Source organism: Mastigoproctus giganteus, chromosome 13, assembly GCF_048544385.1.
Source record: "Mastigoproctus giganteus isolate SK-2022 chromosome 13, ASM4854438v1, whole genome shotgun sequence".
Classification (NCBI taxonomy): domain Eukaryota; kingdom Metazoa; phylum Arthropoda; class Arachnida; order Uropygi; family Thelyphonidae; genus Mastigoproctus; species Mastigoproctus giganteus.
Window position 1 is genome coordinate 18,416,147 of NC_143587.1, and position 27,180 is coordinate 18,443,326.

Genomic DNA, 27,180 nt, shown 5'->3' on the forward strand with positions numbered 1-27,180 from the left:
GATATCATATATTTGGATCTTTGAAAGGCCTTTGATACTTGCACATGGAAGACTGCTGCACAAATTGGAACAGTGGCATTGGAGGCAAATTACTGCTATGGATAAAGGGATGGTTGAGTGGGAGAAGACAGAGAGTGGTAATCAATGGACACTGCTCTTCATGGACTAATGTTATTAGTGGAGTCCCTCAGGGTTCAGTGTTGGGTCCACTGTTGTTTTCTGTATTTATAAATGATATTGATGATGGTATATCAGGCTATTTTAATGTCCAAGTTTGCAGACGATACGAAGGTTGGCAGGGTTGTTAATAACACTAATGACAGCACACTGCTGCGACAGGATCTAGAAGAACAGGCTGAGAGGTGGCAAATGAAGTTTAACATTGACAAATGTAAAGTACTACATATGGGAAGCAGTAATCCCAGAGTGGCATATCAACTCTGTGATACCACACTGACAGTGGTAGAGAATGAAAAGGACCTGGGGGTGATTGTGCAGTCAGATGTGAAGTTTTCTGATCAGTGCAGACGGTCTGCAAGAGTAGCTCATGGTGTCTTGTCAATGATATACAGGAATTTTTCTAGCAGGGATAAGGAGGTGATTATCCCCTTGTATAAAGGAATGGTCAGGCCACCATTCCTTAAAATGAGGCCTCCAGACCTGTATACAATACTCACCTTCAGTATTGTATACAGGTATGGAGGCCTCATTTATAAGAAGGATGTAGAGCCGTTGGAACGAGTACAGAGACGGGCAACAAGATTAGTGAAGAGAACAAAGGGTTGCTCTTACGAAGAAAGGCTTAAGTTTTGCAAATGATAGTATCTGGAGACTAGGCATCTGCGAGGTGACTTGATTGAGGTGTATAAAGCCTTGAATGGTTTGAGCACGCACAGTGCTGATGGAATTATACCTCTTGCTCAGAATAATCATTGGAGAGGGCAAAAATTCAAATTGAGGAAAGACAGTTGTAGGATAGATGTGCTGAAGTTTGCCTTTAGCTAGCGGGTAGTTGATTGGTGGAACAGACTTCCATCCTTTATTGTGGAAGTTGATAGCCTAAATAAATTTAAGGCTGAGCTGGACAGGTATTTGGAACGAACGGAGGAATGAAATAGGAGCGGTTTTTTTTGGCTGATGCTGCATATGCTTGCTTTCTTGCATCATATGCCTCTACTAATGCCAATGTTAAAAATGTGGAACTACTTGCAGTATTGTGTCCATCACATTCTAACAAGTAACAAATTTCATCTTTATGAGATTCAACTTGTATAAGAGCCTCATGGTGATGACATGGATGGTATGACACAATTTGATGAATGGTTTCTGCAAGATGAACATTGCTTGGTATTGTTTAGTGATCTGGCCTTGTTTTATCTTAATAGTTATTTTAACAAAAAACCTAAGATTTGTGCAAGCTAGTGACCAACAGTGTGGACTGCTGAAATGCACATTCAGCACGATTCATGAAAAGTAGTGTGTAGGCAGGAATGCGAGACAGGTAGCTAGTGGGCCCCTACTTTTTTGACAGTGCTGTGACGTGTAAAAGATATCTAGCTGCATTAGAGGAATAATTTTTCATGCATTTCCTTGATGATATTACATTATCAAAATGCATGGCTATGTTCTTCCAGCAGGGTTGTGCAATGGCGCATTTGCACCTAGCATTCAATGTTTCCTCAATGAAGAATTTCCTGATAAGTGGATTGAAGTATAAGGGACAAAACAATGGCCACTACAATCACTTTTTGTAGTAGTAGTAGTAATGGCAAATGATGCAAGAAAGCAAGCTTATATTGCATTAGCAAAAAAAAAAAAAAAAAAAAAAAAAAACACACCTACACAGATCACCATCCAAGAATTTGTCTAGTTCTTAAACTTATTCACTCCATCCACTTTCACAACAACAGAGGAGCCTGTTCCAACAATCAACTACCCACTGGCTGAAGGCAAGCATCCACACATCTATTCTGCAACTTTCCTTTCTTAACTTGAAATTATGCCCCACCTCATATGTGTAGCCTCAGCAAGTTGAAGAATGCCATTAACATTCAGCTTGCTCAATCCATTCAAGACGTTCAACACCTCAGTCAGATCTCCCCGCAGGTGCCTAGGTAAGAGCACTCTTTTTTTTCCCTCACCAGCCTGATTGCCTGTTTCTGCACCAGTTCCAGCAGATCTATATCCTTCCTAAAGTGAAGCTTCCAGATGCGGCCTAACCATGGCCTTATACAAAGGGATGATCATCTCCTTATTCCTTCTAGCAAAGTTTCTGTAAATCGATGACAAAACTACACGGGCTGTCCTGGCAGTGTGTCTGCACTGCTCAGAGAATTTCATATCTCACTGCACAATTATCCCCATGTCTTTTTCATTCTCCACTAGCCTGAGTTACCACACAGTTGTTAAGTTACTCTGGGGATACTGTTACCCATAACAGTAATGGGTCAATGGGCTGTTTCCAGCCTTAGAATACATGCCACAAGCTATACAAACGATGAAGTCACGACTCCCACCATAAATGCTTGCAGGCATTTCCATCTGAGTCACGATGTCCCGGGACTTTGTATTGTACGTGCATCTTGTAGGCATTATTTAAGTAAAATTTGAACTTTAAAAAGATTACAAAATTTAAATTTACAATATAATATATATTTAACTCTATTTGATATATATTTATGTATTATTCTCTAAATAATGCCCACATGACACTAAATGATGAAATTCACTTTTCAAAGTGCATTTTACATTTTGAGCTTCTTTATGAGGAATGAACATTCAAAAAAGTTAGATGTTTATAACTGTGCATAAGAAAGATCATTCTCTACCTGTTGAGAAAATGTTCTGTTCTGCAGGTTGGCATTATACATAAACTTAACTCATTATTGTACCCAAACTGCTCACATGTTAATTAGTATACATTACTGAATCATTTTTGTCAAATATAATTTTGGGTATATGTACCATTACAAAAATATTAAAATGAAAATTTGTAAATGCAAAAAAAAAAAAAAAAAAGGAATAATAATAATAATAAAATATATAAAAATAAAGTAGAAATGTAAATCATTACAATAAGATAAAGTATGAAGGGAAACAGCTCCATTGAGGATGGACATTGCTTTCACATTAGCACTTTCAAACCAGAGAGAACTCTTTAACAAAATAACATACCCTGCAAAATTTTCTTATAATTTTTCAATGTCTCATGTAGATATTATCATAAATTTCCATATAATGCTTCAGTAACCATTAGTTAATAGTGCAGTTTTGTGTACCTTTTATCAGTTATTATGACCTTGGATGAATATGGTTTGCACATTAAACTTGATCGGATTAATTCTGTTTGATCAAATTGTTCACATTTAAGCTGTATTGCTGAATATTGATTTCTGTCATAGGACTAGAGTTAGCCTTTATAATTAAGAAATGTATATTAGTCCAGGGTGGCCGACCGATGGCATGCATGCATGCATGCCTCCCAGTGTGAAAAAATAAAAATAAAAATAAAAATTATACAACCTCATTTGAAAAATCAGAAATGAAGCTAAACACATGCAGTTTAAATTCTGCTTTTATTGTAAGAAATTTTGGTCCAGGTTTCAATGCAAAAAGTACTTACAGTCCATTTTTACTATCTTTTAGCATTAATTTAGTGCAGGTAAGTAGGGGCATTACTAAGCTCCTTATGATATTGATTCTGTAGGAATGAACATTTATTCTTTTACCTATATTGAATTTATTTTATAAATGTAAAATTCTTTTAATATTTTATTACAGGTGCTTAGCAAAAAAATTTAGTAACGCCAGGCATGGATGATTGTGGGGAGGGAGACATTTTAGTATTTTCTAGATCTGCTCCTAGGTGGCACAAAATGCATTTCCAACATATTATGGGGCTTACTGCAGGAAAAGGAAGGTTGCAACCCCCATCTTAACTTGTAAAGGGATCCCCCCCGTATTGATGGATCACACTCATACTGGTGTTTACCTACAGTCACAAATTAAAAGTTTTTGATATTCTATAATTTAATTGGTGAATTAAAAAATACTTGTCAAAGACTGACACAATACTGTTTGATATAACTGAAGTCTAATTATAGTAATTGAAGAAATTCATTGTATAAAAATGAGTTAAAAGCTTTGTTTATAAGGATTCTTCAGGAATTAATGTGGCACTATTTGTAGATTTCATTCAGCATCCTTGATGATGTCTTGTTTCGTGTTTTTTCAGAGGTTACATGAACATCATATCCCAGATGACACTTCTAGCAGACAATCTTTCCATAATTCTCCATCCCATACTAGCCAATCAGAAGATAGCACAGAGTCTTTAGCAAGCCTCTGCAGTGATTACTCCATCCATAGTGGAAGCAGCAGTAGCAGTGTACGTACCTCTGCTTTTATTCATTTTTTTAGTAAAAAAAGATGAATAGATTTTGAAGAGTGCATGAAGATGGAACAGATGTAATTGTTTGATCTGTTCCAGAATTGTGGTGCATGAGCACAATGTTTATAAAAGACATTTTATAGGTTAGGTTTTATATCATCCATAAAGCAATACCTACTAGATGTCGTGGAAATTTGTCAAAGAATTTTCAGCTCCAAGAAATGATAAGTTTTTGAAGGATTTTGCCATTTTATTGACATAATTGTCATATTAAATCATACTCTATAAGTAGCTTTATATTCCTAGTCATTCTTGTTATTTTATTTTTTAATTTAGCTAGAGATTTTGTAGATTACTGTTTAATATAAGAAGAACCTTTGTATCGTTCGAATCTTGCTGCCATTGTTATAGAGTGAGTGGAAGGGGAATTCAAATTTTTTAATTGTAATAAATAGGTAGATCTAAAGTTCAAATCACTTAGGTTGGTGTTAGTTGGATAATTTTGCTCTATATTATAATTAACTTAACTTTCAAGTGTAACAGTATAGCCTAATATATATAATGCAAACTTGGAGCATGATAGTATTATTGCTGCGTAATAATAAGAACAATAAGAACATTTTAATTACATATAATTAATAACGTAAACTTCATGGCATAACCAGTGCATGGTGTTATTACTGCATTAGATATATTTGTTTAGTGAAGTATTTTTAATTATATTGAATTTGAACGAAAATCATGCCTCAGACCAGAGCAGCAAAGCAAAGAGCTCAAATTAGTGTGAGTGCCATGGCTCTGTGGAGAACTGAAAGGGGCAGTTCCCCAAATCATGGCCTTATGCGATGTATGGCTTATTTAATGTTTGCAAAGCTATCAGGAACAGGACATGATATTTGCCAAGGGTGATGTCTTTGTGTGTGATTGATGTAAGGGGTGTGAGGATATTATGTGCGAACTCCCTGTTTTTAGGGGCCTTTATGATAGCATGAAGAACAGGGTGGATGCCCTCAAAAAGAATTAAAATGAGGCCCATCAAGCTGTCAGCTGCCCAGATCCATGCCAGAGCTTGCACTTGATCATCAGGCAACACGGCAGCAACTCCCAAAGCAGAATACACTTGTCCCACAGGAGCTAGTTGTTGTTGGTGACTCTAATAGGTGGAATAAGACCAAGGTATGTTTGGCAGGGGCAAAAGTTGATGACACTGTGGGGAAGATATCATCTTTCAAGGGTACAAAAGATATTGTTGTACATGTTGGCACTAATGATATTAAAAGTAGGAGATCTGTAGATTTACTTAACAAGTACAGGGCAGTGTTGAAAAAAAGTCGCGAGTTAGGGTTAAATTTGAAAGTGTCTGCCTGAAGAATATATGATGAGAGCCTTGTCAATCAATTCGGTCCTGGAGAGATTGTGTAAGGCTTGTAGGGTAGAATTTTTCTCAGTGTGGTCTGCGCTTGTTAACAGGAGAAATTGCTTCTACCGGGATGGGATACACTTAAATAGAAAGGGTGAAAGAATATTTTCTGATGCTATCAAGGCAGTGTCTGAAAACTGCTAGCATGGGGGGGGGGGAAATACACAGACTTCTTCTTCAAGAGGAGTGCTTCCATTTACAATGGGTTTCCTCAGCCTACAAGTTATTTCTTGTTAGGAATTTTTTCCGGCCATAAAGTGTGCGGTTCAGGGTGTCTTGGTCGGTTAAGCCTCAGGCTGTCATGTACTCCTGTACTCCATCCATCCATATCCTCCTAGGTCTTCCTCTTCTCCTTCTTCCAGGAGGTATCCATTCCAGGATAGCCTTTGGATATCTGTTTTATCGCATCCGTTTTACATGTCCATACCATGTTAGACGCTTTTCTTTGATGGTGTCAATAATAGTCTTTTTCACTTCCATTTTTTCCCTTATGTCTTCATTCTGTTTTCTGTCTCTTCTAGAAGTTCCTGCTGAGCGTCTCCAAAAATCCATTTCTGTGGAGAGCAATTTGTTTTCCGCTCGCCTATTCAATGTCCAGGTTTCCGCTCCATACAATAGAAGACTTTGTACAATCGTTTGAAATATAAGTTTCTTTGTTTTATTTAGGATATTTTTGCTCCACAGAACAGAGTTTAACATGCCGATAGCCTTTCTGCTGTCTGCAATTCTCTTATTGATCTCTGCTTGGGATGATCCATCACTTTGTAAGATTGATCCCATATATTTGAATTTATCGACTTGTTTGATTTTAAAACCTGCAATATTTAGAACATGTCCTGGTCATGAAGACAACATTTCAGTCTTGCTAAAATTGATTTTTAGACCCCATTGTTTATATTCCTCAAACAATTGACGACATGCATACTTTGCATCTTCTAAGTCTTGTGCTATCACCACCTGATCGCCTGCAAAAAGTAAATTGTGAATATAGGTGTTCTTACCAATCGGCAATCCCATTTTATTACATTTTTTTGACCAGGATCTTAGGCAGATGTCGATATAAATTTTGAAAAGTGTTGGTGACATGCAATAACCTTGTAATAAGCCTTTTGAAGTGTGGAATTCAGGTGACAAAGCTGATCCCACTTTAATTCTGCATCTATTATTCCTATAAATTGCCTTAATAATGTTAATCAGTTGTCCATCAATATTTGCCTCTTTCAGTGCTTCCCATAAGAGTTTTCTTGGAACACTGTCATATGTATTTTCAAGGTCAATGAAAATCATAAAGATTTTTTTTCCTTTTGATTGGCATTTTTCAAGGATCTGTTGTACTGTTGAGATATGGTCTATACATGACCTTCCGGCTGAAAAACCACTTTCTTCTTCTGATACCTCGATTCGGGCTTCTAAATGGTTCCTGATCCATTTTCCAAGGATCTTTAACAGCGGGTTCAGGATGCATATTCCTCTGTAATTTGAACAACTTTTCTGATCGCCCTTCTTATAAATTGATGTAATATATCCTGTTATCATTTCTTTCGGTATTTCTTCTCCTCTCAGTATACTGTTTAACAGTTTTTGTTTCAGAACAGCCACTCCTCTTCCTCCATATTTCAGAAGTTCCATGTAAGCTTCTCCAGGTCCAGGTGATTTGCCATTCCTTCCTTCCTTTAGCAGGAGTTCCACTTCCCTAACAGAAACTTTTAAGCCCGAGTCTTCTACACCAAAATCCTCCATCATCTTGAACTCTTCTCGGTCTTCTTTTAAAATTCCTTCATAGTACTCCGTCCAGTCTTTCAAAGGTATTAATTGCAAACCAGTGTTGTGTTTATTCTGTTTTCTCAAGTCTTTAAGGACCTTCCACAATTCTGCTGATTGCTTGAAGCCCAATTTGCTATTAATAGTTGTGCATTTCCTTTCCTATTCTTCATTTTTTGCTTCTACTACCAACCGATTGGCTATTTTCTTCTTTTCAACATAAATGTTCCTATATGCATCCTTCTTATCACCCAGCCATTTCTGATATGCAAGTTTCTTTTCCTCTACAGCAGCTCTTACTTTCTTTGTAATCCAGGTCTTTTTTGGTCCTTGGCTCTTCTTTTTGCCTACGATTTCATGAGCTATTTTTTTAACAGTATTTTTTAAATATTAGTAGATTTCTTCAGTATTACCTTTTATCTCTGTGTTAATTTCAGCATCCAGTCTCTGGGTGAAGTTTTTTCTAATGCTGTTGTCCTGGAGTAGGTCAATGTTAAATTGATCCACTTGTAGCATTTCTCCTTCCCTGCATTGTTGGTTGTCCACACATATTTTCTTAATCCAGTTCCACCTCAGTGTTGTTTTAACAAGAAAATGGTCAGATCCACATTCGGCTCATCTATAAACTCTGACATCTTTCAATACATATGTCCCTGAATGTTTTGAAATAATGTAATCTATAACTGATCTAATTTGTCTTGTCTTCTGTGACCAAGTATATTTATGGATATCCTTGTATTGGAAAAATGTGTTGTTTATTCTCAAGTCGAACTGTTCACAAAGATTGCATAGTCTATCTCTGTTGTCATTCCTCTCTTTCTCTCCAAATCTTCCAATAACTTTGCTATTTTGTTCAGTTCCTACTCTTGCATTGAAATCTCCCATTAGAAATATCTCTTTGTTCTTAGGGATTTTTTCTATTAGTTCTCTCAGATCCTCCCAAAATACATATTTCTCTCCCATACATTGTCAGTTCCAATGAGATCATTCTTTCATTAATAAATTGCCAGTTTTTGATGTTGTCTCAATTTCTTTTTAACAGCAATGGAAACTCCTGCTCTTGCTCTTTCACTCTTATCGACTCCACTCCAAAAATGATAGTATTCTCCCATTATTTCCTCTCCACATCCCTTTTTCTTTGTCTCTGATAACACAATGATGTCTAACTTGAATTTTTGCAGTTCCGGAAGAAAGTTTCTTTTAGTTGAAAGGCCTTGAATATTCCAGCATCCCAAAATCATAGTCCTTTTCCGTTTGCCGAATCGTTTCCGAAAGTGCAGTCCGTTTTCATTTTCACTTGTAGGTTGTTTAGCATTTGTGTATTTTTTACACTGAACAAGGAACTAGCCTGTTGCAGCAACCCCCAACCTGGAGTGCCGGGATCTCTCTTAGTCTGGCCCCTACCCTTTTACCTGTCTGGTTTGGGAGCCCCTACCAGTAGCTAAGCTACCACCGACTTAGCTCTCCGGGTCATTGGGACACGCAAGCCCCCCCACCGCGACAAGGTCAAGAATACCATCGGGTGAGGAATACACAGACTAATAGATTAAAAATAGCCACACACAGAAGTGAAAGCAATTCTTGGACTGCTTCTATTGGAATGAGCAGTAGCATTGAAAGCAAGGTGCTGGGGATTTCAAAACTGCAGTGAATCATCATGAAACAAGTGTGAATACATAGGCTGTGTTAGGTACCTAAGAGTAAGAACAGGCACATATATACTTGGATGTTCATGAATTCTAGTAGAATAATAAATAAATTTTATGAATTTGAAGTGCTGGGAAAGACATCAATTGCAGACATTGTTGGGATTTCAGAGACATGGTGTCACTCAGGTATAAGAGATGCAGAATTTGAATATGGACAGTACAATGTATACAGAAAGGACTGACAGGATAGGAGGGGGAAGGAGGTATGCTCTTAGTTAAGAAGCACATAAAATCTAAGGCAGTGCATCCAGTTGATATGGGTGACCGGTGCAATGTTGAGTCAGTTTGGTGTGACAGCACTGGGAAAGCAAAAATGAGAGAAGGAGTGTGTTATTGGTCTAATTGACTACAACGAACAGCTGTACAAAGAATTAGAGTGGACCAGTAAATCAGAATGTCTTATAATGGGGGATTTTAACTCTCCAGTTATTAACTGAAACTTGTGATTTTGTCACTCACAGACTACAAAGACTTTTGTGGATTTATTGGATGACCGTTTTCTTCAGCAGCATGTTAGAGATTCAACAGGAGAGAATAATATTCTTGATCTGATCATAATTATCAAGTGATTATTCATTCATATACAAATCTGCAGATAAACAAACCACTAGGTAGCAGTGATCACAGTGTATTGATTTGCAATTTATTTAAAGATGTAACTACCATCAAAGGTAACGGGAAGAGTTTTTGCATTTGTAAAGGTGACTACAGTAGTTTCAGACAGTTTTTAAATTCTATACCCTGGGACCAACCGAAGAATTTACCATCAGCAATTCTAAATTTGAAGTGTTCAGGGAATTCGAAAATTGTAGATCTCTTAAAGTACCATTTATAACTGACACAATATATTCAAGTCACATTAGTGACATGAATAATATCATCTACTTAATAAAATGTCAAGATAACTGTAACGCTTGCTACATTGGTAACACCACCACAAAATACAGTTCTACCAAAACATCAAACACACGTGCGTACTACCACTACAATAGCTTTAGGACAGGACAGTCCAATACCGAATTAGCAACACATGTTCAATCCGACAACCACACCCCCTTAGTAGATTCAGCCATTCCTATTATCAAATTAAATCCAGTTTTAAAATTTTCCAATATGAAGCCCTAGTTATAGAATGGTTTCACTGCCATTCCGCTCTCCAAGTATTAAATTCCAAACTACCCTATAACATAGCACCGGTCTGAAATCTCATGCACCTGAGATTCCCACGTGTATCCGGGAGCATCACGGGAACTTAGTCTTCTTAAATACACACGTTTACTCTCATTCTACCATTGCCAACTGAAGACGTATAAAATGAAAGCCACTTGTTATGGCTATTGGCCTTCTGTTTCTAACTATATAACTTCAGTTGTTTCAAATTTAAACATTGACAACCAAGGACGAAGATGTGCACTCCTTGCACACATTTTAATTATGTTTTTAAATCCTAACTTATTCACGCTAACTTAAATTTAAAATTATCATCCATTTTTATTCCAACATCAACGCAGATTTTAAAAAGGTGAGTACCATAATAAATTAAATTAAGCTACACTATTATATTGTGTTAGTTATAAATGGTACTTTAAGAGACCTACAATTTTCGAATTGTCATAATACAAAATACTTTTAACTACTTTAAACGCACCTTCATCTGCTCCGCTTTTTAACCTACGTTCCTTGATGCCCCTGAACATGTTAAATCCCGAAACACAACTATCAAAAATTTTAATTAAATATTTTTCCAATAAAATTCATATTTCTTTTTTAAAAAAATGCCTCTTTCATAATATTATCCTGAAATTTGCTGGCATATTTCCTAGAAATACATGTAAAAAAATATCCATATATTATCCATCAAACCTGTATTAAAATTGTACAAAAAGAATTACAGAAGAGATACAATAAAAAATATAACCTACTATCCCAAATACACCGATTAAGATTCAGCCTAAAAAGAAATATGATACCGCAATCTTGGGTGGACCTTACGACATATAATGAAATACGTATAGCAGCTGCCATTAAAGACATCGAACTCAGACACAACAGAAAATGGGGGATCCTTACACAGAAACCTCACCCCCCACAAAATCTTCCACTATAAACATTTCTTCGTACCCTTTTTCTTCCACTGAACTCGTTAGCCTCGATTACGGTTTTAACTTTGCTATTAAAGATAATGAATATCCCTACAAAGAATTTATAATAGAACTACAGACCAAATTAGATAACCATCCAGATAAATGGTGAATTATACACCAAAGTAATTCAATTCTTAACTCCAGATTTAAACCCCAACCCAACATAAACAAAGAACAGTTAATTAACTTACAAAAAATACGTAACAATCCAAATATTATAGTCCAGAAAGGTGATTCCATAGTAATTATAAACAAAAGCACATATATAGAAAAAATGAAATCTATACTCTCTGATTCAGATACATACAAACTGGATAACACAAAATACTATTTCCAAACGTAAAAATAAGGAAATTAATCAAGTGACAAAGGAGATCAGGCAAGCGAAGGCAGATTATGAGAAATATTTGGTGAAGGAACCAAAGAAAAACAGGCATGGATTCTTTACTTATGAATCACATTGGTCCACTTGATATCAAAGGTTTGTCTGTTGATGATCCTGCTCAGGTTGCTGACAAACTGAATGAGTATTTTGCATCTACATTCACACATTAGGGATTCTTTAGGGAAGGGGATCCTAGAAGTTTATCAAGCTCTAACAGGGAGCTAAATGATTTTGTAATAACTGGAATGAAAGTGGAAGAGAAATTGTCTCTTCCACTTTCCTTTCAGACATAAGAAAGTCATCTGGGGTGGATGGGATCTATCCAGTTATATTAAAAGAGGCAGCAAAGGAAGTAAGCAAACCCTTAGCTATAATTTTGAGAGCATCCCTGGATTCAGGGGAGGTTCCCACGGGCTGGAAATGTGCGAATGTATCTCCAATTCACAAAGGGTGACACAAATAATTATAGACCTGTTAGTTTAACTTCTGTTTTGGGGGAAATAATGGAGGCACTGGTTAAAGAAGTGTTGAAGAATCTCCTAGACAAGACTGCAGTAATAGTTCAGACAGCATGGGTTTGTTAAGAGGAGGTCTTGTCTGACCAATTTGATTGGATACTATGATGTGGTCATAAAGGAACTGGATGCAAAAAAATAATTTTGATATCATATACTTGAATTTCAGGAAAACTTCTGATACTGTTTATATAAAATACTGCTGTACAAATTGGGGCATTAAGGGCAAGTTGCTACTATGGATAAAGGGCTAGTTGAGTGGGAGAAGACAGAGAGCAGTAATCAATAGACATTGGTCTACATGGACTAATGTTATTAGTGAAGTCCCCCAGGGTTCAGTGTTGGGCCCATTGTTGTTGTCTGTATTTATCAATGATATTGGTAAAGGCATATTAGGCTTAATGTCCAAGTTTGCAGATGTAAAGGTTGGCAGGGTGATTAATAACAGTAATGATAATAGTATGCTACTGCAACAGGATCTAGAAATATTAAACAGTTGAGCTGAGAAATGGCAATTAAGGTTTAACATTGGCAAATTCAAAGTACTGCCTATGTGTAGCAGTAACCCCAGAGTAATGTATCAACTGTATGGTACTACATTCAGAGTTGTGGAAAAGAGAAACACCTGGAGGTAATTGTGCAGTCAGATATGAAGTTCTCTGAGCAATGTGGGCAGGCTGCCAGGACAGCTAATGGGGTTTTGTCAATGAGATAAGGCCTGACGTAGCCGATTGGTCAGGAGCGTGAGTGCAGTAGCACGCTCTCTTTGAGTGGACTGGGGTTCAAGCTCGTGACTGCTAAATACGATTAACATTTGCATTGATGATTTATTGTAAACTCACTGATTTGTATTGATGATTTATTGTAAACTTCACTGATTTGTATTGATGATTTATTGTAAACTTCACTGATTTGTATTGATGATTTATTATAAACTTCACTGATTTGTATTGATGATTTATTGTAAACTTCACTAATCTGGTAGTCGTGCCAGAGTATAAACAAGAACATATATAGAGGAATTTTGCTAGCAGGAATAAGGAGGTGATTATCCCATTGTACAAGGCAGTATTCGTGCCACATCTTGAGTATTGCATACAGGTCTGGAGGCCTCATTTTAGGAAGGATGTACATCTGCTTGAATGAGTACAGAGAGGGGGCAGCGAAATTGGGCAACGAATTTGCTTTTACCAGGAAAGGCTTCAGTTCTATAAATTGCAGTGTCTGGAGACTAGGCACTTGTGAGGTGGTCTGATTAATGTGTTTAAAGCTTTGAATGGATTGAGCAAGCTCGGTGCAAATGGGTACTCTTGCTCAGAGTATGCACATGAGGAGGTTACAAATTCAAATTGATGAAAGATTTGCAGAATAGATGTGTGGAAGTTTGCCTTTAATCAACAAGTGGTGATTGATATTTTAAATAAATTCAAGGAACAACTAGACAAACTATTGAAGGGAATGATGAATAGGTGAAATGGGAGATGGCATGTTTTTTTATTTTATTATTTTTTTTTTCTTCCTCTTTCCCGCTGAGGCTGTATAAACTTGCTTTCTTGCATCATTTGCCACTGCTAATGCTAATGCACACACATAATGTATAATTTGCAAAATAACTTTTATACGTGTCTAAATTTTTCACGTTTGCTTCTTTTCTTTCTTTTTTTTTTCCAAAATATTTTCTTGTTAAAAGAAATTTCTTTTATATTTGAAGGATGGTTTGTACATTAGCATGATAATTTTCACACATTAGTATAATATATAATTAATAAACAAAAGTCATCTTTTTTGCTGTTTCCTTTCATGAAAGGAATATTATTCTAGAGTTAAAGAAATTTTAGTTATAATTACATTATTATATTTAATAGTATTTGTGCATAGTTTTGAACAACTGACATGTTTTATTGCCATATTTTAGAATTACATCACTTTCTTCCCCTGAACCTAATGCAATATTTTTAAAATTCTGTTTCATTTATATAAAAAAATAGTAATTTGTATTTATCTCTAATATAGTTTCATTTATGTTTTTAGCAGCTGGTGTCACACCCAGGCCTTCCAAAAATGAGTTCTCCACCACAATGGCTGCATGAAAGAGCTGTTTCTCTACATCCAAGAGCTAGAGCTTCATCTTTGTCACCTTCCCATTTTCCTGGTAGCACTTCATACTTGTGCCAGAGACCTATCTTGCACAGGCCAAGGGTAGATTTCACAGCACCACATAATGATCAAAATTATCTAAGAAAAGATAGTTTCAGCTGCAAGTTTCAGAATGAACAGCCTGATAGGAGCAAACAAAGAAGTGCCCATCCAAGACCATGTTCTGGCTTGCTGGAAGATCACATGTGGAAAAGGGTGCATCAGGGAATTGTTAGTCCTGCTGTGTGGGAAAGCAGATGGGCACAAAGAATTCAAACACAGGAAAGAACAAGGAATCTAAACATTACTTCCAGAGACTCAGCAGAACTTGGAGGTTTAGATACTGTAGAAACACCTGATGACTGCCTTAATATAGAAGGACTGCCTCTCCTAGCTTCTACACATCGATTATTAGTGTCTAGTCAGTATAGGCCTGCTCCTGATGTCTGGGTGCCACAGGAATGGAATTCCAAGAATGATATCACCTTGCAGGGTCAGGACAATTTATGTACAACACATTATCCTAAATTACAAGGTGCAGTTGCAGATTCTGTTTCCTATACCCATGAACAATTTCAAGAAGAGAGACCCAGTGTCATTGTGACTACAAAACCGGCCGCATTTGTACCTCGTCCAACAACCTTAAATATAGTCCCTCATATTGTAGGAGATCCTGCCCATAACTTTACATTTCCTGCATTGGAACAAAAGAGTCACATCATTAATGAATGTGGAAATGTATATGAGGAGATTGATTTGCCAGGTTTTCCTGAAGAAAATGATAAATTAGGTGAGAAAAGTTTTCATGGTAATCAAAGTGAGTCTGTAATACAACAAATAGCATATCAAGGAGATGAGCCTTATTACAGCAATGTGGAAGACCAACAGTTATCAAGTTGTGAAGATGAAGTTGCCATGAACACTGTAATAAGAAAGTCACAGGGACATCATTCTTCTAATGCAGCTGGTGAATTTGATATTCACTTGCAGTCTGATACTAAAAATGAACTTCCTGTTGCCCATCTTCAAGATTTGAGCCAAAAACATTGCCAGCAAGATCTTATTCTAATTAACGTAGATTCTGCAAGCCTTAAGCAACAGATTAGTGAAGTTCCAAAGTCATTCCCTGTTCCCAGAGAAGGTTCCTCTCTCTCAGTGAATGAAAGTCCATTATCTGTTGGAGAAGGGAGAGAGCATGGAAGTAAGGATGAAGGATATTCAACAATGTCAAGTGATGTGCAAAGTGAAGTTAGTGGAGGAGTTACCTTCCTAGATCCAAATAGACCACAGCGCGTGGGAATGCTTGTAAATCACTCACCTAGCTACCTCACTTTTGAATCATCCATTCCAGAACCTGTTGCAGAAGGAGATGAAGATTCAATGCTTTCATCTTGTGACAGTGGTTTAGGCTTCCAGAAATCCCAAATGGAGGTACAGCAGTCTCTTGAAGAAGTTGCAGAAGATGGATCTTGTGGATTTGAAAGAGATTTAGATAGTTCACTTATTAGATGTGAGAAAGCAAGCAAATGCACCTTGGAAACATCTAGTACAAAACCTGATGAGTCAAAATGTGACATATCTCAAAAGATAGATGTAGATACCGTTTCTTGTTCCGGTGATAACATATCTTCCACTCAAGACACAAGTACAAACAATAATGTTGAAATTAGCAGAACTGAAGCATCTCTTAATCATTCCAAACATACTTTGTATCCTGTTTATGATAAAATATTTACTCTTTTAACACCACGTGGTTATAAAGCAAATAAAAATAATCCTCGTAGGGTCACTTTACCATTTATTCAACAGCCTGATTCCCTTTGTGATGCTACCTATCCCTTTAAACAAAGAATACAAACAGCAGAAAAATCTACAAGTACAGAACCTCAAAGGCCATGTCCAAGTCAGGAAATGTTACGGGACATATTTAGTGACAGCAGTTTATCAGCATCATCTGCTGAAAGTGTTAACCACACCAAACTTCAAGATATGCTTGAAAGTAAACGATTTTGTGGCATTCTTGAAGAACAAATTACAGGAAAATCTACCATTGAATCATTGTGTAATAAAAGTGCAATTGCAGTTGATACAGAATCAAGACGAAATGAATCACATGAATCTGAAGAAAATACTCTGCAAGGTGTTAGTAGTGAAAAACCATATCAGATTTGTGTACAGTTACAAGGCAACCGTAGTCATTCTGTTCTAGTTAAGAGGCCAATAGATTATAACAGTTTACAACGTGCATTTTCAGATTCCCGACTTTATGTAAGGAATTCGGGCGGTATTAAAAGAGACCTTATGAAATCAGCTTCTGTTGGCACAAAAAGACCTCCCCTGAGGTTAAATCTTTTGCCACTAGAACATCATTTTTCAGCTTGTGATCTTACTAGTCCACCACTGACACCATCCAGTCTAACCCCTCCTTTGCGTCGTAGCCAGAGACAGATTCTGACAGGTCAAGATAAATGTCATTCTCAGAAACAAAGGTTAATTGGAGATGCATCATCTGAAAGGTTTCATAAAGTAAGTTTAGATTTAATCATGAGTATTATGCTTTATTGTTTTTGACATTGATGGATAAAATTATCTGCAGTTATATTTTTTTAAAATGTAAAGGCTGAAGGACATTATTATGTATGCAGAGATCCGCAATTTGGAAATGACACACTCTGCATTGGATTTGCATAATTTAGACATTTAATAGATAATAACTAAATACATAACACTACCTTACATTTGGAGCTCTATGGCTCCTTTTGAGATAAATATATCAGTAAATAATAACAAAAAATGAATTTATTATTTACATCTATTACCTGTTGGAATGCAGCCAGGAACACAGGGAGCTGTAGCTCAAAGGAGATGCTCAGGAAACCCTCCCTTGAACATCTTTGTTTCCATTGAATTACAGTGAGATAACCTAATTGCAAGATAATTTCAAAAAATTAACAAACATTGGGTAACAAAAAACAACTTGGCTTTATACCCTTGAACAGAATGCAAAAAAAGTGACTAAGTAAATACTTTTATTTTTTTATGCATATGAAATGATATATGGTCTTTTTAATAACACAAATTTTCATTTATAATATGGCTGCATATTAATATTTTTTATTGATTTTGCCTAAAAAATCATGAATATTAGCAGCTTTGCAAATATAAAATTTTTATGTATATAGCAGCCATAAGTTTTTTTTTTTTTTTTTAAGAATTTTCTTTTGTAAAATCATCTCATTTTTATTTTTTTCGAAAAACATTTATTATACTTCAGTGTAACTTCCTCCCTGGGCTGAATTATTGACATAAAGAAATGAAAAAAAAAAAAAGGTTTCTCTTGCTTGTTTACAGTTTTTATTCATTTTGAATGCAGAATCTTCTGCATTTTGAATGCAGAAGATTCAAATCTCACTAATCATTTGCTTCATTGCATCACATGCAAGCTGTGTGTAAGGAAGCAATGTCAGGGCATTTTTGAATGCAGTATCCACTCATTGCCTGAAAGCAAGTAATGGGACTGCTTTTCTTCTTTGTGATTTGTAACATTTTTGCTATAAATACTTGCATAGTAAATGCAGGAATTCTGAAATAGTGGCATCACAATGATGTAAGTGAACAGTGCCATTTTTATTCTTGATTGCATTTTTCTGTTATGGCAGCAGGTAAAAAATATTACATATTAATATTTTTTATTGATTTTGCCTAAAAAATCATGAATATTAGCAGCTTTGTAAATTTATTATCTTATTTTACTAAAAATAAGATAATAAATTTACTTGAAGGTACTGAGGATCTCCACTTGCTAAAACATTTCTGTGCAAAACAGTTTCTGTGAAATACAAGTAGGGTACACAGTAACCTTGCATAGCCATTTAAGAGTTAAATGCAATTTATATTGCAGTTCAAAGAAAAAATAAACCCCTGTGAATCTTATTTATATGTAATAGTAGACACTTCAACTTCTTATATGATTTTTGTATTCTTTGTGCAAGAAGATAGCTGTTATTGTGATAGTATTGTTGTTAACTTCCTTTTAGTAGGGGATCCTTAACTGAAGCACTAGGAAATCTCTCACTGAAGGGACAAACTTGGTGTCATATACAAGGAGTAATATATATCCTATACTGTATATAAAAATAACTGAATGACCATGGAATGTCATGCACATAAAAACAAAATTCTGCAGGTAAGGATATCAAAAAAATAAGTTAGTTAGAAACATCACTTCTACTGAGAGTACAAGTCTAACAACTGTTGACAAGTCTGATTATATTTTAGCAGTGAAGAAATCCCATTCAACACTTATCATGTAGTTAATGCAGAAAGTCATTTATGCAGAACATACAAGTCTCCAAATACTTACCTATGAATTGTTAGGGCTAGATGAACATGTGTGTAGTGTTTGTTTGAAGAATGAGTGACAGCACAATAAACTTTTACAGGCAGTGATGAAAGATTGAAACCAAACACCATTGTGGGCTTTTATTACTTGAAGAAGCTGGAATGATCACATAGCTTGAATTGTCAAGTTAGAGTAAAGCAGTGCTATGAACTGTATGACTGTATACTTAAGTAGCCACAGTGAAGAGAAACAAAAGTGAACTGGCCATCATTAAGAACACAGACAGTCTTTACATATCAAAATGAAATTCTCAAAAAAAGATGACCCCATATATATATATATATATATATATGGGGTGTATACGGGGTGTGTGTGTATGTGTGTGTGTATATATATATATATACAGGGTGTGGGTGCCTCCGTAGCCAGGTGGGCAGGAGCAGCAGTGCGTAGCACATGCTTCTTGATTAGACCGGGGTTTGAGCCCGTGCCCACCAAATACGGAAGAGGCGGAAAGGTCAGGGAATGACCACCACATATCCCCAGAGCAATATGGCCTTAGTTGCTAATGCTCCTAAAAACCAAAATAACAAACAACACAGAGTGTGTCAAAAATGATGGTCAATAATTTAAAGGTGAAAAGTACAAATTAAAAGAAGCAAAAAAGTCCCAGTGAACATCAGCCACAAATTAACTGTTTTCGAGATAATGCACATCTTCTGTTAAGATCCGCCACTGACTATGGGAGCACTAGTTTAGCAAAAAGCTGTGAATCCTTTGCTAAGGATAGTTTTATTAAACATAAGATAATACATTTTTAATTTTTGGTTTCAACACCACAGGATTTTACCGATGTTACAAAAGGTGTTCAAAATGCTGTCCTTGAATCTGTACACAGTTTTGTAGTCTTCTCTGCATTGAGTTGTGAATCCTCTCAGGCATTCCTGGGTCATTTCTGATTTGCTGAAAGGCTCCTTCAACCCAACACTGCAATTCCTCAACTGTGTTAATATCAGAAGTAGAATACAAAAATCCATAGGATTTAAGTCTAGTGATCTGGGAGGCCACATAACAGGCCCACCTCTACCTATCCACTGTTGACCCTACCTTCTAGTTAGATACCAAGTCACAACTTGAGCAAAATGTGCCGGTGCACCATTATGCATAAACCACATGTTCTAGCGTTGCTGAAGTGGAACATTATCATCATCAAGGAGGTCTGGAAGAACATTCTGCAGGAACTGAAGGTACAGCTCTTCTGTTAGCCTGTTTGGAAGAAAGTGTGATCCAGTTAGATGGTCTCCTAGTAGTCTTGCCCAGAGATTCAACGAGAAACATTGCTGATGTCGTGACTCGTGAATTGCATTAGGATTTTGTTGACCAAACGTGACAGTTATGAAAATTAAAAATACCATCACAAGTAAACCCAACTTCCTCAGTGAACAAAATGTTGTTTAAAAATTGGGGTTCAGGACACACTGTTGTTGCATCCACTGGAAGAAGTTCACTCTGGGAGGGTAGTCTGTATTGCTGAGACCTTGTGAATGCTAGATATGATAGGGGTACAGTAATTGATGATGTAAAATTTGCCACACACTGCTATGACTCAGTACACGCTCTTGCAGAGCAACCCTCCTTGTCGAAATTCCTGTATTTTTGTTCTATTCTTTCTAATACCCCTTTCCTCAACATCATGTGTTCTGCTGGGCCTACCTGCTTGTACTCCTTGTGCGAAGCACCCATGTTCTCTAAGGCGTTGATGAACCCGATGAATGTGCACCTATTGGGCTTCCTTCGGCAGGAAAATGCTTCTTAGTACAAACGTGCAGCCTCGAGTGCACTGCCGTTGGCTTTACCATACATCAAGTGCATGTCCGCATACTCTTTGTTGCTGTAACCCCTTTCCACATTGACTATCCTTTGACAAGTACTAGTATGCCTGCTATGTCTCAGAGCATCGAGAGAGGGGAAAGAGAGAGAATGAGCCTAACTTAAACAAGCAAGTCAGTGGTGGATCCCAACTAGAAATGTGCAGTATCTCGTGTTTACTAGAAATGTGCAATATCCCATGCTTACTAGGCTTTTTTTGCATATTGTAGTCTGTACAGTTTACCTTTAAATTATTGACCATCACTTTTGAAACACTCTGTATAAATATATTATTTTATTTTTTCCATGGTTAATACATCTGATGTGGTCAGCATTCCTCCATTTATACTCTAATCTACTTATCTATATATATATATATATATATAAATATATTTTATATCACATTTTATAAAATGTGTGTAATGTCATATTTTATAAATTGTGTGTGTGTGTCTATATATATATATATATATATATATATATATGACTTGCATGAATGCAACACAATGGACACATGCAGCTGTGGAAAGAATTGGGTGTTCCAAACAGAAGGTTGATTCTGGATGCTTATATTAAAGTCCAAACAATCCCAAGTGAATCCTAGTAGGAAGCATGTGACAAGTAAAGTAAAAAAAAAAAATGGAAATGAGTTCATAGCTGTACTGCCATAGAGAATTATATTAAAAAAAGCAATAAATAATGTGAATGAGTAAACACAATAATGAAATAGCTTGATACCAGTAATACAGACCAGGTATTACTGGTCTGTATTACTGTGAGGTTGGTCATCATGACCTGAGGTCACTAGACCACAATGTTTCTTTTAAATAACTCACTCTAAATAGTTTAGAAGCACATCGCAATATTTTTCACTGATCAGTGTTTCTCCTTTCTCCAAATAATGTTCCAGAAGCACTCCTTTATGATCACAGAATATGTGGAATAACACTTTCATAGACTTTTTTTTTTTTTTTTTTTATATGTAAACCACAAACGCGAGAGGTATTAGAACCTATAGTACTTAGTACCGTGCTTGGGTTGGAGGTTGAGAAGACGAAAGAAGATATTTGTTGACACTGGACTTGAATTTCTGGAGACTGTAATTTTCAGGAAATACGTATGAAGGAAGGTTGTTCCAGAAAACGGCAGTTGAATGAATAAACGAGGAAGATGAGAAGTTGGTTCTGTGAGTTTGGAGTTGGACAGTAAATGGATGTTGGCTGGTGGCGGCACGGCCTGTTTTGAAAGAGAGAGTGGGAATTATAGAAGACAATTCAGAAGAACAGTGCTCATGGAAGTATCAGTAGAAGAGGCATGCAGTAGAAACAGTACGTCTATGAGACAGCGAGTGGAGAGACTCTGTTAGAGATGAATCATTAAGATTTTTTGGGGAGAGGTTTTGGGGGCACCGCCCCAGATGTGGGAACAATATTCCATGGCAGGGCGGATTTGCGATTTATACAGAGTGAGCAGCTGTTTGGAAGAAAAGTAATGCCGAGAGCGAAAGAGAAAACCAAGTTTTTTTAGATGCAGAGGAAGCAATATTTGTAATGTGCTTGTACCAAGAGAGATTAGAAGCTAGGGTAATCCCCAAAAGAGATATATCATTTTGTCTAGAAATCGGAGTGTCACTAAAGATAAGCATAGGAGCAGAAGAATCCTTTTTGCGAGATATAAGACAAGACTGAGTTTTAGAATAATTGAAATCAACTAAGTTGTCTTAGGAAATTTAAGGAAATCCTATCCATAGTTTTGCCAATGATAGCACATTGCATTCCACTTTCCATTTTGAGAAACCTTGTCCTGCTCAATCAGCTTCAACTTCTCGAAAATCTGCTACCAATTCCTTAAATGCCGATCTTCAAGTAATTCTCCAGTAGGGTATACTTGAAGATCGGCATTTAAGGAATTGGTAGCAGATTTTCAAGAAGTTGAAGCTGATTGAGCAGGACAAGGTTTCTCAAAATGGAAAGTGGAATGCAATGTGCTATCATTGGCAAAACTATGGATAGGATTTCCAGTCAATGGAAGAAAGTCATTAATATACAAGAGGAAAAGAGTGGGGGAAAGAACTGAACCTTGGGGGACGCTGGCATTAGTGGAGAAGTTAGAAGACAGAGAGCCATCTGCCATCACCCTCAGTGAACGATCAGAGAGAAAACTGGATAACCAATTACTAAAAACAGTTGGCAAACCATAAGATGGAAGCTTGTTTAGAAGATTTTTATGCCAAACACGATCGAAAGCCTTTGAGATGTCAAGAGCGACTACTTGTGTTTCACCGAACCTTTCCATTGAATTAGTGGGTAACATAAATGGGTAACATAAGCCAGAATATCACCAGTGGATCAACACTGACGGAATTCATACTGGCGATCTTTGATCAGACGGAAGGTTTGTAGGTAGTTTAAGAGTTGGTGGTTAATAGATTTCTCCATTACTTTAGAAAGAGTAGAAGTAATTGCAATGGGACGATAATTGGATGGGAGGGATTTGTCACCCTTTTTAGGAACTGGGTGGATATGAGCAAATTTCCAAGCAAAAGGAAAAACACCTTTGGAATAAGAAAGTGAAAAAAGGCGGCAAAGAATGCGAGTAAGTTCAGGAGCACAAGTTTTGAGAACAAATGGAGAAATACCATCGGGGCCTGGAGCTTTCTTAGCATCAAGATTCTTCAAAATCCTTCTGACATCCTTTTGACGGAAGACCACAGTGGCATTGAATGGAGCGTGTTGGGAATGGTGGGAGGTGTTTTACCAAGATCGTTAATACATAAGTTGGAACAAAAATGGGATGCTAGCAGGTCAGTTTTATCCTTGGGTGAAGTGACAACAGAACCATCTCGTTTGGACAGAGGTGGGAGCAGAGATGGGCAAAAGTTGCGGCCAATAGCTTTGGCAAGAGACCAGAATGCTCGGCTACCATTAGGACAAGAAGCAAGTTTTCTACTCTTTGCCTGTTTAAACTCTAGTTTGGACTGATTAATAACTGCTTTACAATTGTTGCGAGCTTTGGTGTACGCAGAAAATGAAACTGAAGAATTAGAAACGAGCCAATTACGATATGCAACATTCTTCTCTTGAACAGCCTTAGCGCATTTATTGGAAAACCAAGGTTTAGATACAGGACGAGATTTTAAAGTGGAGTGTGGGATAAAGGATTCTATTCCTGCAAGAATAATTTCACTGATACGATCTGAGCAAACGTTGACATCAGAAGTTTTGAAACAGTAATCTGACCAGGGAAAAGAAGAAAAGAAGTCTCGCAGGTCATCCCATTTTGCATTCTTGTAATGCCAAACAACACGAGGTTGGGAATAGCCATGTAATAAAGGTTCCATTGGAGAAGAGACAATCACCAAGTTGTGATCTGAAGTGCCTAAAGGACCTTTCACTTCGACCGTTTACTTAGAAGGGTTGTTTATGAGAAAAAGATCAATCAAGCGTATTGGCTGTATGATTAGGATTGTCTGATATTCTTGTAGGTAAATGAACAATCTGTGCCAGGTCATTAGTAATTGCAAAAGCCTCAGCATCTCGACCAGCTGGGTCGGTGTGACTAGAAAACGGAAGCCAGCTGGAGTTGTGAACATTAAAATCACCAAGGAAAATTACCTCACTGTTAGGAAAGTTGGACTGGAGAAAGTCAAGTTGTAAAGAGAGGAAGTCAAAGAATTCCAAGTGATTAGTGGAGTTGGGAGAATGGTAGAGACAACAGATGAATTTGACACAATGAGATAGAGAGATTTTAAACCAGAGAAGATCAAAGAGAGGAGATTCCAAATTGCCAAGTCTCTGACAGGGAATATCAGAACGGACATATGCACAAGTACCACCTTTGAGGTGAAAGGAATTATACAGCGAATAATTTGGGCATCTGAGATGAGCAGTAGTTGAATCAACAGATAACTGAGATTCTGTCAGAAAAGGTACATGGGGTTTTGCAGACTGCAAGTGGAAATGGATATAGTTAAGATTAGAATTGAGACCACGTATATTTGTGAAATGAATTAGGAAGTGCTTGGGAGGTTTAGATCTTTTCGCAGATAAGCTTGCTCTATTAGTTTGACAATTCATGGTGTATTCAATAGTAAGAAAAAGTGGGCAGGACATGCTGTATGAAGTAATGAAATTTTTGAATATAGTGTACACATGGTAAGAATATACCCAGATCCTTGACATAACGTGGCCTCGACAGTGCTCCCCGCATACACACTACTTGGACTCCCTCCAGTCACTATCTCGCAGAGTAGAGGTAGCAAGATTATACACAACTGATCCGGAAGCCTCCAAGAGAGTTACCGATAGGTTCGGTATGGTGTACTAACTAGCGGCCGGCCTGCGAACACCGTTTTAGAGCTGTACCCTCGAAATGTAAGGAATATTGGATCTCGCCACGATTTTCATCATAACCTCAAAAGTCATCAATCATACTGCATGATGGAAGAGATAGGGAAGGGTTGACCGGAACTTAGCTCTAGAGACTAAACATGGGTTCCACCACTTCAAGCCTCCAATAAGCAAAGTGGTGGTATTGCACCGGTTGATGAGAGTCATCTACCACCTAGTACTGCCTGGTAACGTAGAGGGGCAGGATTCCGCCATGTGGTGTGGGCGCCACACCTCGACTCTTGCTTACGTTGGTTCACACCTGGGTGGTCACCCACCATGTACTTGTGTATGGAGGTTATACCCAGGATTACTAACAGTCCCACCATCGTGAAGGTGCAAGCAGAGGATTTGGCTGTCACAGACCGTCCGGACTTCGCCGAAATTGAGTCCACTTGACTTGAGTGTCACCCTAATATCAGTTCCATCAGCGGTTTAGACTCCCAGGTAGCAAGTACAGCTTGTCTGGCATATTTGAGAGAATGTCTGTGACAACCTCAAGGACCAATTAGAGCATTGTCTTATTAAATTTCATTGTCAATTGCATTGTACTTTTTTTAACTAAATAAATATAGCGATCTAATTATTACAAATGTAACATCATAAATTAATACATATAAGTTTACAGGGGATAACAAAGTCACATAACATAACTCTGAGATAATATTCAATATCGAAATACATATATATATATATATATATATATATAGCGTTATAACTGCATTGGGATATAGGTTTAAGGTTATATTTTATATTGGAATTTTATTGAACTTGAATAGAAATCATGACTCAGACCAGAGCATCAAAGCAAAAGGCTCAAACTAGTGGGAGTGCTGTGGCTCAGGGGAGAATTGAGGTTTGGGCGGTTGTAATCTTAATCACAGTCTATTGAAATACACTGCTTGTTTGATGTTTGTGGAGCAATCAGGAATGGTACATGATATTGCCAAGGGGAATGTCTTTGTTTGTGCGTGATGTAAGGAGTGCGAGGAAATCAGGGTTCAACTCAGCAATCTCATGGGCTTATATGAGAGCTTGAAGGACAGGGTGCATGCCCTCGAAGGATTTAAATTGAGGGGCCCATCAAGCTCTCAGCTGCCCACATCAATGCCAGAGCTTGCACTTGAACATCATGCAACACAGCGGCAACCCCCAAGGCAGAATGCGCTTGTTCCAAAGGAACTAGTACTTGTAAGTGACTCTATTGTCAGGGAAACGGGGAACATATTGTGCAAAAAGGATTGATGGAACAGGACCAGTGTATGTCTACCAGGGGCAAAGGTTAATTAGCATTAGCATTAGCATTAGTAGAGGCATTTGATGCAAGAAAGCAAGCTTATGCAGCATCAGCCAAAAAAAAAAGAAAAAAAAAAAAAACCCACTTCCACTTCACCCCTCTGTTCGTTCAAAATAAGGCGCCTCCGTAGCCAGGTGGGAAGGAGCAGCAGTGCGTAGCACACGCTTCTTGATTAGACCGGGGTTCGAGCCCGTCACCACCAAATACGGAGGATGCGGAAAGGTCAGGGAATGACCACCGCATATCCCGGAGCAATATGGCCTTAGTTGCTAATGCTCCTAAAAAGCAAATAACAAACAAATAACAATAACAAATCGTTCAAAATACCTGTCCAGCTGAGCCTTAAACTTATTTAGGCTATCAACCTCCACCACAGGGGATGGAAGTCTATTCCACCAACCAACCACCCGCTGGCTAAAGGCAAATTTCCGCACGTCTATCCTACATCTGTCTCTCCTCAATTTGGATTTATGCCCTCTCAGGTGATTTTTCGGCTAGAGGAAGAATCCCATCAGCATTGAGCATGCTTAAACCATTCAAGGCTTTATACACTCTATCAGATCACCTCGCTGGTGCCTAGTCTCCAGACACTGTAATTTGCAAAACTTAAGCCTTTCTTTGTAAGAGCACCCCTTTGTTCCATTCACTAATCTTGTTGCCCTTCTCTGTACTCGTTCCAGCAGCTCTACATCCTTCTTGAAATGAGGCCTCCAGACCTGTATACAGTACTCTAGGTGTGGCCTGACCATTGCCTTATACAATGGAATAATCACCTCCTTATCCCTGCTGGAAAAATTCCTGTATATCATTGACAATACTCCATG

The 27,180-nt window shown here is 37.4% G+C and overlaps 1 protein-coding gene across 9 annotated transcripts in view; it reads left to right on the forward strand.

Moving 5' to 3' along the window:
- The window catches only part of LOC150075824 (uncharacterized), a 376,562-nt gene that overhangs the window by 300,467 nt on the left and 48,915 nt on the right, over window positions 1–27,180 (forward strand). For 7 of the 9 annotated variants that reach the window (XM_090387480.1, XM_090387477.1, XM_090387479.1 and 4 more), the window contains 2 exons: window positions 4,235–4,387; window positions 14,356–16,986. In XM_090387480.1, coding sequence (XP_090243606.1) covers window positions 4,235–4,387; window positions 14,356–16,986 — 2,784 coding nt within the window. The remainder of the gene's footprint in view (window positions 1–4,234; window positions 4,388–14,355; window positions 16,987–27,180) is intronic. The other 2 variants (XM_090387478.1, XM_090387483.1) reach the window with 2 other exon arrangements.